This window comes from Phoxinus phoxinus (assembly GCF_949152265.1).
Source record: "Phoxinus phoxinus genome assembly, chromosome: 3".
Lineage (NCBI taxonomy): Eukaryota > Metazoa > Chordata > Actinopteri > Cypriniformes > Leuciscidae > Phoxinus > Phoxinus phoxinus.
In genome coordinates, this window is record NC_136878.1 from 25,034,548 (window position 1) to 25,048,590 (window position 14,043).

The window sequence follows — 14,043 nt, forward strand, 5'->3', positions numbered from 1 at the left end:
TCACAACAATCATTGGACACTTTGTTATTTCTGCATTAGATGCTCCTGGAATCAACAATGTGGCCAAAACCCATATTGTGTATGCAAGGTGGTGGTAGAGGATGTCTAAGTCTGAAGACTTACCTATTACAATTGACATAACAGCTGTCTTGTGCCATTATCCTGTTGGGCTGATCCGAGGGGTAAAGCCAGGGTTTGGTGGAGGTCAGACATTCCACTGGAAAATGGTTTACAACAGTGTCTCATTAAATAGGTTGAAATACAGGGGTCAAGACATCAAGGAATCCACATCAAATGGTGTCTGCATAAGCCATAATCCTGAACAGTGCTATGAAGGTTTATTCTACTACTTGGATATATGCCAAGACTATGAACATTGTCTGGGGATACAATCTTTGCCATTCAAATTCTTTAAGACAATGATGGCAAAACGCACAGAACATTTCCACACTGAGAATGGTTTGATAAAAGTTTAATGAGCTCTGCCACCTAGTGGTTCAGGGTGAATAACTTATTTTGGCCTGACTTCAAAACATGATTTAGCAAGCAGACCTGTTTGCCATATTCAAAATAGTTTCGAATGAGACAGCAAATTAGGCTTACACACGCCTCTCACTGAACTGTTAAATTCACTCACTAAATCCAGTAATGTTTAATGCAGTGAAGATCAACAAAACATAAAACAATCCAAATAATCATAGTCAAAACATGAATAAATAAAAGTTCATAAATATTGGTATTTTTTCTACATTTGAATTACATCTTACACAACCTTTCAAATAAATGTAGGCCTATTTATTGGATCATTAGGTGTATCAGTTTAAAAAAAGCAGAGTGAGTTAGATTTTATTGGGGAAAGAAATACTATTAAAGTACAAGAAAAAAAGCTCGTCCCTAGAAAAAATATAACAGATTACGTAAAGTAAGTCTTAAAAAAATGAATAATTAATGTTTGCTGTTAATAATGAATCAGTCGCACTGTCTCTATAAACAATGACTCAAGATGAATTTGGATGAAAAATCTGAATGCTTTCATATCTGAACATCTTTTAGAGTTACAGAGTGATGCGGTTTCTCTAAATAACAACAATTATAATAATATTCAAACTATATGATATATTGTATTAGATTATGTTTAGCTAAGAAGCTAAGGTACTAAGTTACGACTGCAAGAAATCATTACGTTACCTACTTATGTTAGTAGCCTACAAATGATGGGCCTATTTAAATAATTGGAATTTATATAGATCAAGATCAGTGTATGAGAGGTTGCACATCAGCTGATACAACAAGCAAGTACCATAAACATGCATTCACCTGCCACTGTTTACACATAAATAATTTGAATACAGCAGTTTGCATAGTCTACTAATCAACTTCTCTGGCAGAATTTAGTAGTTTGTTGTTGTTTTGTGCAGCTTGGAGCTCTGAGAAACAGCAAATGTAGACAAACTTAAACAAACTTACACTGATGATAAATTGTTGTCGCTTAAAATCGACGATTCTTTCCAGCGATTGTTTGATTGGGCGGAGCTTGCAAATTTTCATTGGTTCATGATTGGTTTGACGTTACTACCGGAAAACACCATAACTAACGTTATCCCAGTACCACTACAGCTCTATCAGTTGCCATGGGAATATTTCAAGTTAAACAACATGGAGGACGACAACGGCGCTTTTGCTGGTGAAACCGTAGAGAAGTTTCGCACCTATGAGGACTTCTTAGATTCTCAGATAAAACCTTTGGATCTATTTTACCTTGGGGTAACGTATTAAACGCTATTCACGCTGTTCGGCACCATGGCGCAAATCAGATGGTTGATCGAAATACAACTAACGTTAACGTTAATCATTTTTAATTTACCGACCGTAAGTTAAACCGTACGCCGTGATGTTGTGAAACTCACAAACAATGTGGGATCGGAAGCATCTAGAAAACAATTCCATTCCACAATTCCACTTCTATTATTCACATTTTTAATGAGCCAATATGAATAACGTTAGTCTGGCAGCGTATCACAGTCATTTCTCTCAGTATGGCATGTGCAATTTTAGCAGTGTAACGATAGATGGCGACATGGTAACATTATTTTTGTCCTGCATCATGCCAGGTGTTTTTGTGCAATGAATTACATTTATGTCGTCTTTCTAAACTTAATTAACTGTATGGTCTTCAAAAATAGTGCACTTAGCCATTTAAGTAAATAATTTTAATTGATGGATTCATATTAACTCAATTATAATCATCATCATTATTATATTGTTGTAATTTTTAAATAAGTCTGATTTAGTCAGTTTTAAAAAAAGAGCTTGCACTGTGGGCTAAACACACTGATGTGGCACTTCAACACAGAGTTTAACATGGTTGATCAGATCAAAGATGAAATGTGATATTTTATAATTGATCACTTTGGGTTGTTACTTTCATTTAAATTGCTTGATTTTTTTTAGCCAAATCAAGTAATGGCATGTAGAGATACAGTATTTGACTTACAGAACATGATATGTGAAATAATGTTAATAATTAGGACAGCTTAATTGTTTTTAATTAACATTTGGGCATTAAAATGTGTATCTCCATTTTTCCAGACCATTTTTAGAACTTTGGATATAATTAAACAAATAGGCCTAATGGATTTGGTAATAAGACCGTGTTATTTAGAGTGAGGTAAAGAAATTGAATACTACATTTTTGACACTTAATGTAAGCTCACTAAAACTGACTTTGACCCCACATGGACTGAAGTTAAAAATGTTCCATCTGATTTACTTGATGTATGCTTGGTAGATGATATTTATAAATAATTCAAACTTGAGAACTGTGAATTGTCAGTAACAGTCTATAAATGCCAATGTGTGGTTTTCTTAGCAATGAGGACTCTAGGGATAGATTCAGAAACATAATGGCCTGGTTTTACAGACAGAGTTTAGATTAAGACAGGATTAGGCCTTAGTTCAATTTTTACATTTTAAGTAGCCTTTATAAACATGCTTTAGAAAAAAAACATTACTGGTGTGCATCTTCAGACAAAACAATGGCACTGATATATTTTCAGATATGTCAAAACAGCTTCAACATGCATTTTAGTCTAGGACTAGGCTTAAGCTTCGTCTGTGAAACTGGGGGAATATGGATTTGTGTCATATGTGTGTAAGCAAACGGGTTGCAGCAATAATCGCACAGCTCAGGAAATGCAACTAAAACTGTCTTCATTAATTTATAAATCCAAATGGAACAGGAGATATAATAGAAAACCTTGTTAAACGCAAATGACACAGAACAATGAACAGACAGAACTAAGGGTTTAAATGGCTATGAGCTTTGCCATCACAGGAATAAATACAAATTTGAAATCTAAAATAGAAAATAATTATTTTAATGATATATATTTTATATATATATATATAGCCTATATATAAATATATATATATATATATATATAATATACATTAGGGTGGCCCTTATTTTTTGACTTTTAAAATAATATAAATAATAATAATAAATAGTCTACTCTCACCCTCCCAATAAACTCTCCTTCAAGATTTGACTACATTTAGGGTGTGCTCAACAAAATGGAAATAATAAATAATAATAAATAGTCTACTCTCACCCTCCCAATAAACTCTCCTTCAAGATTTGACTACATTTAGGGTGTGCTCAAAAAAATTTAAATAATAAATAATAATAATAAATAGTCTACTCTCACCCTCCCAATAAACTCTCCTTCAAGATTTGACTACATTTAGGGTGTGCTCAAAAAAAATTAAATAATAAATAATAATAATAAATAGTCCACTCTCACCCTCCCAATAAACTCTCCTTCAAGATTTGACTACATTTAGGGTGTGCTCAAAAAAATTTAAATAATAAATAATAATAATAAATAGTCTACTCTCACCCTCCCAATAAACTCTCCTTCAAGATTTGACTACATTTAGGGTGTGCTCAAAAAAAATTAAATAATAAATAATAATAATAAATAGTCCACTCTCACCCTCCCAATAAACTCTCCTTCAAGATTTGACTACATTTAGGGTGTGCTCAACGAAATTGAAATTCTGTCTTTGTCGCATAGAAACAGTTCTATTTAGAACAGTATCTTCCCGAAGAACGCTTTATATGCTGTAATGGTTCTTCCTGTTCAGATTTTAGGGTTCTTTATTCCCGCCTTTTTGTTTTTAAAATCTGTAACTGACAAAGCCACCTCATACTGATTTTCTGTAGCTCAGCTATACAACTACACAGCTTGTCAACATACTCTCAACAGGTAAATGATTTCTTTCTTAAAATGTCTATAAATTATAGGCTAACTTTAAAAACTGGATCCTGCCAATCATGTCTCTTTCTCTTTTTAGTTTAACAAAACATGCAATTGAGCAGCTCCGTTCAGTTAAGGATATTCATCTTCTCTTCTCCACAAAGTTAGAGAAGTATGAATTTATGATCCATATTGTTTGTTTGTTTGTTCTTCTAGCGGAGAAACATATGAGGGGGTGAGAGGTTAACATTTCCAATAAATGTGATTAAGTCACATTTGATTAAGTATAATATATGTTTCTATTATCTATCTTTGGTCTTTAAAAAAAACAAAATAAATTACATTTTTACCTATTTTTTTTGTCATTTTAACAGCGAGTTTAACCCTTCACAAATGTATTTTGCCAGCTTTCCAGGTTTTTCCTAGGCAGCAACTCTCTACAATCTCAATGCCCTATAACCATATGGAAGCAGCTCCTCCTTTTGAGGGCATAAGGAATTTCACTAAATCATATTTAACTTTCCACTTTTAACTAGGCTGCAGTGACATGTGGCAAAAATCCTTGATCCTGGCAGCTAAGAAACTGTCAGCATAGCTCATGTAATTTTGTCATATAAATATCATGTATACTAAAATTAGATTGATATAAATAGTACTTGAGCACAAATGCGTCATATACACTGGCCTCAGCAGATTGGTGAAATGCATGATTTTTTATTTTCTCTCATATTAATCAGTCAGCTTCATCCATCCCCAGCTCAGCAGATCTGTGTTTTTGCTCCTCTATAGGATCAGGAACTGGCCCGCCAGCTGGTGGAGCTGGGCCACAAGGGTAGCAGTTTGGAAAGGGAGGAATTTGAGACAAGGAAAGCAGCTGCCGAGGCCTCCAGGCTTGCTTCAGGGAGCCAACAGAAGTAAGGTTTTTGTGTAGTGACCATGAAAAGGGGACAGATTTCACACCAGTATGTGACCTCGATGAAAATATATTTTCCTGTTAATGTATTGGGCTTCATTCATGAAACACAAGCAGAAAGAATTTCTGCGTAAATCATTTGTTAAACCATTCTGACGTAAATTGTCACATTCAATTTAATGTGGCATTCTACGTACGAATGGTTTTGCGAACAATCTATACTGTGATTCATTCTACTCAAGTTTCATGAATGAGGCCCATTGACTTTGGAGAATTAATTAATTAATGACGCACATTCATTGTAAATATCAAAGACATCAAATGACAGTAAGATGGTAACAAATAATCTTGGATTATAGGATCTAAAAGTCCAAGGACACAGCCTCTTTAGAGCAATTTTGGCTAAAAGCACTATGGACTGACGTGAATGCTCTTTATAGATGCACCTGACGGCTCATGTGTTTCTTTAACGCTGATCTTTCATCCCTTCACTGTAAGAGAGGCAAAAGTTGTGTTTATGTATGTTTGTGGGAGTTTTTGCGATGCTGTAAACTCAGACTCTGACTTGGACGAGGATTGCATAGTTGGTGTGGTCAGACTTCAGGAAACATTTTTGGAGAACTATATTTGTGCTTTCTCTGGCTGCTTGTGGCAGACGTGTCTTTGTGGCATTCAATGCTTGTCAAAATGCTCCGAAATTCTGCGTTTCAGTTCAAGTAAAATAATACGTCAAAAGAAAGAAACGTCTATTTCAGATGAAATTGCAGTCAAATAAGAAAATAACTCTTTAGGCATATAATTTGATACAGCCTTTTGCAATGTAAAGCACTATCAGAGGCTATTGTGTTTACTTGAAGCCAATAAACGTTCTCAGCAAGAAGCTCATATAGCCAGTTAATGTCTGGACTGCAGGCCTCAAAGATTTAAAAGATTAATTGACTCAGTAGTTCTCAACATAACATAACCGCAATACTAAATACATGAAAACAGTCAAATAGTATATGTGTCATTGCTCTGGTGCAGTTAACTGTGGCTCTTGGTTAGCAAGTTGATGCTAGTAAAGACTGTGAATGTGGTTGACATTAACATTTCTCACTGCCTATGTCCTCCACACGAGGGCCCCATCACTCAAGTTCCTAGGTTAAGCTTACCATAGCTATGCCTATCAAGTCCAGCTCTCTTAGGTTTAGTTGTATGCTGCAAAGTTACTTTACTTGAATTCTAAATAGTCTCCTGTCCTGTCATTTAGAATTGAGGTTGTATTAGTGACTAGGATCACAATGCACATGACCCATTACTCTGATCGGGAAGAAAAATCAACCTCTTTTAATGAAAGACCAAATGGCATTTTTGCACTCTTGAAGGGTACTGTGGGGAGGGGATGTGACTTTGTCAAATGAAAGCAAGCAATATAATTCTCTTCCACTGTGTTGTAAGTGTACAGACAATAGTCTTTTAAGGAAATAATTTAACTGTTTTGATCACATGATCCTGGATAGCAGTTAGCTATTACGCCATGATCAGGTGTTTTGCCTCAAGGTTAGGCATCATGAAAAGATAAATGACCTTATAATGGCTGAAATAAGTGTTGACAGATTATTATTATTAACATTTAGTTCTAGCTGCATTTAGTTTTTGGTACCAATGTGTTGATATAGGTATATAGGCTATATATATATATTATACTAAAAGTGAGAAAAATACAGTCAAAAGTTTGGGTGTAGTACAATTTTTTTATGTTTATGTTGAAAGAAAAAAGCTTTGTGCTCAGTCAAAACAGTAATATTATTCAGATTTAAAATAACTTTTTTCCATTTTAATATATTTTCAAATGTAATTTATTCCTGTGACGGTACAGGTGAATTTTCATGGTCCTTGAGAAATCATTCTAATATGCTGATTTTGTGCTCAGGAAAATTTGTATACGTTTTTGCTGGTTACCGGTAATGCTTTTGTAAAAAAAAAAAAAAAAGAAAAAAAAAAAAAGTATTCTCTAATGAATAGAAAGTTCAAAAGAACAGCATTTATTTGAAATATAACATGCAAGTAACATGCAAAATATTACAAAATATTTTGTAATCAACAAAAAAAAATTCACCTTTGATCAATTTAATGCATCCTTGCTGATTAAAACAATCAATTTCTTTTTAATGGTAATGTAACATACATAAGTAAATGATAAGTAATTAATTTTCTTATTATTATTAAAAATTGATTGTGGTTACCTGTAACTCAAAAAAAAACTTTATTCTTTTGTGACTTCTTCTCAATTGCAACCTTCCAGTGTGTGTTTTCTCTCTCTCTCTTCCTTCCACTCTTTCTAACTGCCTTTTCAGGCCTCTTTTTGCTCTTGGAGACCTTTAGTGCCTGCAGGTGTATAAATAGAGATGTTTTCAATTAAGACGTGCTTTTTGCCTGTAGCGTGCATCTGATCAATGAATGCCCCTGCACCTGTGGTAATAAAATACCAAAGGACGAGGGAGACTGTGCTATGAATGCTAATCAGATGTTGCCCTTTTGTTGCCCTGTTATAGGCTAGTACATAACATGCTTCATTTGACAGATAGGCATTGTGGTATCCTGCCAACAAATCACAATTGAACAAACGAAGGGATTTCGCCCTGAGAAACTCAATACTTGACGCAATGGGAAAAGCTTGAATGGAAGAGATGGTTGACTCAAAGATGGCTATTGTGGTGAAAAGGTTCCACAATAGCTTATGACTGCATTGAAATAATGGACAACAGTAAACGCAAGTCTCTTTATGTGATTAAAAGAAGACAAGGGGTTGACTGAATGCCTGACTCCTTCATCACCGTCTCTCATGGTCTTTCTTTCTCTTTGCATCTGACTTCTTCAAGATGAATGTGAATTAAGCAGATGAGTGAAAGCATTGCTTTTTTCCCACTAATAAATCAGGTCCATACAAAGGGAATGGGAGTGATTGTGAGTTTGGCTCGGATCTGAGCAAATGGATCATGCAAAACACAAAAAAACACTATAGTCGCATAATCCATTTCTCCTGTACTGGCGTTTACCTCAGAGACCATGTTGAAAACCAGCTCATGCCCTCTCAGCAAGTTTACAATTCACAGTGTCCTCATAAATGCTGCACCACTAGGTCTGGATCAAAAGTGTAAGGTCACGCAGGTTCCGAGCATTCTGGTGCGAGTTTCAGAGGCGAGGGAGCATGGTGGTTTTACGCAGGCCTGATATGAGGCCCTGGCAGGAGCCCTGAAACCTGCAGCCTGGCCCGGGACCAGCAGTAAATGTCAGCAGATGTCCTGACCTCGCGTGCTCATGACAGGCTGTGGAGACTCGAGCTTGAACCCTCCCCCCAAACCCCCAGCACAACCACAGCCATGCTCTTTGTCCATTGTTTGGCTTCTTCGAAAAAATGTCACTCTACACAAGTTCACCCCTTTCGAAATTGATGGTTGGAGCCATCGCTTACTAGCCAAGTAAAACCCTGCTGCGAACACAGACGGTACATATGCACCGCAGTGTTAATCCCTTGCACACATAGGCTGAAATAAGACCTTCAGCCCTGTTTTTCAGGGCACGGTCAGGAGGATAGCTTGGCCTGTGCTGGTTGTCCCACAACGACCCAGCATATGAGGTGCTAAATGAAGCTGATTGGAAAGTTCTTCCATACGCGAGTCGTGCCAATCAAACACGATCGAATACAGTATATAAAACTATAAGACGATAACAATACCTAAGATTTATAAGTTGAGATTTGCATCAGCCAGCATAAGCATAGTGAACATTCACTTAAAAGGAGATGGTCTGCCTTGGCGTCATTTATGTTGGGATGTCAACATCAACACCACTTTTTCCCATGGTACTAACGTTTTGTAATTGTTGTTTTTTTTCTTCTGTTGGAAAGAGAAGAATAGCTTGCGGCAGTGATATCTAATACAGAAGAATTGTAAAGCAGATCTCTTTTCTATTCTCTGCTCTCTATGCAAGTGCTTCAATTGATTGATTGTATCCACAAACCACTATGTAAAGAGAATTTATGCCTTAATTTTAAAAGTTTATATTAGTTTAAACATTTCATACACTTTCCAAGGGTCGAGAGCATTCCTCGTCATTTACTAATAGGCCTACTCACATTATCACCTTTTGTGTTCTGTAGAACATGAGGGAAAGTATGATGACAGAGATTTCATTTTTGGGAGGATACTAATAAGGTTGTTTGCAACTATTTCCTTTCTGCATCTACACAGGGTTCAACACTGCATTTATTTCTACTTTGTTTCCGGCAACCTTCCTTCAGCAGTGACTTAAAACAGATGTTTATTAGGGCCTGTCTTCTCCTGGAGGACTAACCCTTTCCTAAGGTCTTTGTGGCAGTAAATGAGACTTAACAACACACGTGATGTGCACTAACAGATGAGGCTATTGTTAGGAGGTGCAATCCCCACTGTTCCCACATTTGGTTTATAGAAATACTTTTCAGACCACAGAAACCTAAAAGTGATGAGCCAGCAATTTAATTTACGAAATGTTCGCTGAGGGGGAATTTTACCTGTTTGTGTTCCAGCAATCTGTCGTAGCTGATCATTCATCTACCTGAGTGTCCAGAAGAGCAACAAATAGGCCTAACTTTTAAAGGGATAGTTCACCCAAAAAAACTTGACGGTAGCCGTTGACTTCCATGGTAGGAGAAAAATACCATGGAAGTTATTGGCTACCGTCAACTATCTCGCTACCAACATTCTTTAAAATATGTACATTTCTGAAATACATTACTTGAACACAGTCACCTCTGATAAAAGATAGCACTACATTTTTATGTAGACATGCATGTAAAGCTGCTTCAAAATTATATATATTGTGAAAAGCGCTATTTACCTACCTTATTTTTCACGCAAGAGTGGGCGCTGCCATTTTTGAAATGTAATGTGTTTTACATTACATTTCCGGTAAGCCATTTCCGCTAATCGTAGTTGTATTGTGAACCCATAGTTTTTTCATTGACTGTGTAGTTTTGACTGGCTAGCTACTTTTTAATATGGGCTACAGACAGACTGGCGTCCTTTGCACAGTTAGGGTGTGCCATAATAGCTGGTTCAAGCGTAAAAAATACATGCAAGATATTTGTTTTGACCATAATCCACTCACCAGAACTGATGTGGACGTGGGGCACCTACTGTATGATATGCACGCTGCAAGAAGCTCGTTGGCTTTGGTTAAAAGCATTATTGTAATGTGTGAACACGCTGGCAATGCGAGTTGCTTGTTATTTTTATGTTAATAGCTAAGTGTATCTGTTGAATTAACCATTCAATCACTGTTTTAAATTCTTCGCATGCACATGCTTAATGTGTGACATGATGCGTTACATGTGAAACGGTGCATGTTGAATTACGTTAAAGGGTTTGTTCACCCAAAAATAAAAATTCTGTCAGTAATTACTCACCCTCTTGTTGTTCCAACCCCGTAAGACTTTCGTTCATCTTCGGAACACAAATTAAGATATTTTTTCTTAAATCTGAGAGCTGTCTCACTCCTCCATAGGCTTCTATTGTAATTGAAACTTGCCGGCCCAAAAAGTTAGTAAAGACAATGTTTAAAATAGTCCAATTGACAACAGTGGCTCAACCATAAGTTTATCAAGCGACGAGAATACTTTTTGGATGAAAAATTACTTTATTTGGATGAAGAACATTTACAGGTGAGTATATGATGACGATTTTCATTTTTGGGTGAACTTATCCCTTCAATAACACAATATATCTTCCATCATAATAATAGGGAGGAATAGAAGGTTTCTTGACATAGATAGGCTTTTGTTCCCACCATCCATTCCAAAATCTAAGCTTAGATTAGTTGATTTTAATTTGTACTAACTGAATTTTGGGTTATATTCAAATCAACTGAGCAAATATTCTCACTCACCAGAATTAAAAGTCAACTTCCTTGCTCAGCATGTTAGCATTGAAAAGGAATGGGATTTGTCAGGAATAACAAGATCTTATTTCAGTTTCCTTTAAAGAGCTTTGCGATGGATTTATTCAATCTGGAATTAATGTTCTATTTCACTGACTTGTCACATACTTTTTCACATCTTTATTACTTTTTCTTAAAGCAGGCAAACTTTTGGATTTGCTACGGATGTTGTTTTGAGTAAAATAAGGATTAAAAAAAATTAGTTGGGCACATGTGGAGTCAATTTAATAGTGTGGATCTTGTTACGAAGTTGGTGTTGAATTGTGCTCTGAATGATTGAGAGCAGGGAAGACTATTGCACATAATCTACAGTGCTGATATGCATAAGGACTCAGTTACTGCACTAAAAAAACTAAAAACAATGAACACAGTCACAGTAAGTCTATTCCCAAAAGACTTTCTTTAATTTCAAGTGTCTTGGTGGTTATTGTTGGTTATCTTTAAAGTCCACCAGTTGTGAATGATGTTATCCCTTAAAACTCATCTTTGATCACCAAAATTGCATATTTAAACTTTTTTTTTTCCTGTGAAAAAATAATTATTCATGCCTTAAAAGAGGATGAATGTAACTCTACACCCTTACTTCATTTAGTATGCAGATCCATGAATATGCAAATGAGCCCCGCCTCCACTCACTCATACAGGCTCGTCTACAAGTTGATGTATCAGTATGGTAATGCGTTTTATGTATCGCTCTCTACAATGTCGAGCACATAACTGTAATTAATATGATTCGCCTTTGGCTTGACTACGTTATCAAACAGCTAATAATGTGTTGTTAATGTTACACAAACAATGTTCCTGTTCGCCATCTCAGTCTGCCTTCTAAAAATCAGCATCCTTACAAATGCTTTGAACAACTTAGAACGTCAGTGGAGAAAGGCATATAGCCTAGTTCATCATATCATCGTAATACATCATAATTCACCCGCTTTATTGCTAAATGTATCCAATTTTTCATATTAACAGAAAAATATAGCAGAATAACCTGGCTTCCCTTGAGACTCCCCTGCTTCAGAGTATCATTAACTATCAGAGGCCAAATCAAAGGTCATCACTATGGTTGGGAATCAAAATCGATTCCAATTCTGGAAACAGATACTTAGGGGTTAGGAATTGGAAAAGAAGATGCGAAATACAACGTCTCGGCTTATGTATGTAACCCTCGTTCCATGAAGGAGGCAACGGAGATGTTACAGTTCATCAGACGTGATCTGACGAATTGGGATCTCGCCTGAGAGCCCAATCACCTTTGAGTTTAAACTAAATGAGCCAATGCAGATTGGCGTGCGAGATTTGCATCACGCACCCCGCCCCAAATGGAAGCGTGCTTGCATTGCACATTCAGGTTTTCGCTGAGGAGCCGAGCCGGTGACCTGGCCTCTCAGCGGTGGTACAGTAATTCGCCTTTGGCTAAGCCACGCCCTAGAATGTAGATTGACCAATCACAGCGCAGCCAAGAACGAGCTCCCACAGAGGTCCGACACTTTTTCACAGCGCTCCATTGACTTTAACACAGGCGTCTCATATTTTTGGTCTCGGCAGGCTATTACTGTCGTAGTTTTATCAAAAATATGGTTAAACGTTGTGCCTGGGGGATTTGTAACACAGATATGCATTTCCCAGAGAGGTTGGAGGGGGGTGTCCGTTTTTTTCCCTTCCCAAAACCGAAGTAAAATACTGACAAGTGTCGTTTTTGGATTAAACTGTGTGGACGTCCTCAGTCAGCGAAACCCCTCAAGGATCAACAAGCACACTTTTGTGTGCTCTATTTTTGCTTTTTTGTGAAGTTATACTAGTTAGACAGTTTTATGCTATTTTAGATTATGATTGCGGTTCTCTACCCTAATTGTCAATACGCTAGCACACGCTGCCAATAAATACAACTTTATACTCGCGTAGTCCGTTTGCTTTGTAATAACGATTATAGAAGTGAAGAGACCTACCCAGCTTTGCATGAACAGTTTTGCTCCTTGATATTGTTAGTCACAGCCTCCGTCTCGATTAGGATATGCGGTGGTTCATTTTTTGACTGTGACCGTTATGCTTTTGCCTCTATTTGTATGCCTTGTTGTTGCTTGCGTTTCACCCGTATGTCTTGAATAATGCCTTCGAACGCATACTGCAGCCACTTTTGCCTACTTCTATCAGACACTTTATTTGCTGCTTTATAAAAGTTTGATAAAATTTCAGCAGGAAGAGCCGTCACAGCATAAGCCATGTTGATACCAAACCAGAGCCCAGATGAAGTTGTCGGAGATAGCAACAGTAACTAAGGGGGGCGGGGCTTAGCCAAAGGTGAATTGTGGCGACGGGACACAACGTCTCTGTTTCCTCCTTCAGGGATCGTGGGTTACATGCATAACCGCAACGTTCCCTATCAGTCAGTAACGTTCGACGTTACGTCAGACGTGATCTGACGAGTTGGGCTCCCTACCAAAGCGCCACTATTGCTGCCTCTTCCAGCGTTCCGCGTAAGCCACCTGATCCCCCCGCACCTACTACTGGGGCAGAAGATGGGACAGGGCTTTACGCCAAGACAGTTGATCACTGCTGTTCCTAATGAACCATACAGTGAGATTATTGGATAACACTGAGAAAGCGTGCTTTTTCCAGGTGAAAAGGGGTGCTACAGAATGCCATCCTGTAGTGAGGTTCCGTGTGGAAATTACACATATGGACTGGCCATTAGGCCAGTGCAACATATGGAATGTCCCTGAGGTAGCTCTGGCCTACTTAGGGGGGGAGTAAACACTGGCAGGGACCACAGAGCAGACTCTGCCAAGGGAAAGACACGGGATCGCCGACAGGGCAATCATACCATAGAAGAATACACACTGTAAGGATCACAACATATGGCAACTAGCCTAGCACAGGTGTCAACCATTGGTCGTACTTACGAGTGTTAGGTCT

The 14,043-nt window shown here is 37.3% G+C and overlaps 2 protein-coding genes across 3 annotated transcripts in view; one reads left to right on the top strand and one right to left on the bottom strand.

Annotated features, from left to right (window-relative positions):
* The window catches only part of antxr2a (ANTXR cell adhesion molecule 2a), a 115,141-nt gene extending 105,380 nt beyond the window's left edge, over positions 1–9,761 (bottom strand). Inside the window, exons 1-2 of one of the 2 annotated variants that reach the window (XM_079606733.1) lie at positions 9,707–9,761; positions 124–217 (exon numbers count right to left, since the gene is read on the bottom strand). In XM_079606733.1, coding sequence (XP_079462859.1) covers positions 124–217; positions 9,707–9,746 — 134 coding nt within the window. In that variant the 5' untranslated portion in view covers positions 9,747–9,761. Of the gene's footprint in view, positions 1–123; positions 218–1,467; positions 1,622–9,706 lie in introns of those variants that run through there. The other variant, XM_079606735.1, reaches the window with a different exon arrangement.
* Positions 1,581–14,043, top strand: part of cfap299 (cilia and flagella associated protein 299) — a 66,499-nt gene continuing 54,036 nt past the window's right edge. The window contains exons 1-2 of the mRNA XM_079606736.1: positions 1,581–1,764; positions 5,049–5,173. Of these exons, the coding sequence (XP_079462862.1) occupies positions 1,657–1,764; positions 5,049–5,173 (233 nt within the window). The 5' untranslated portion in view covers positions 1,581–1,656. The remainder of the gene's footprint in view (positions 1,765–5,048; positions 5,174–14,043) is intronic.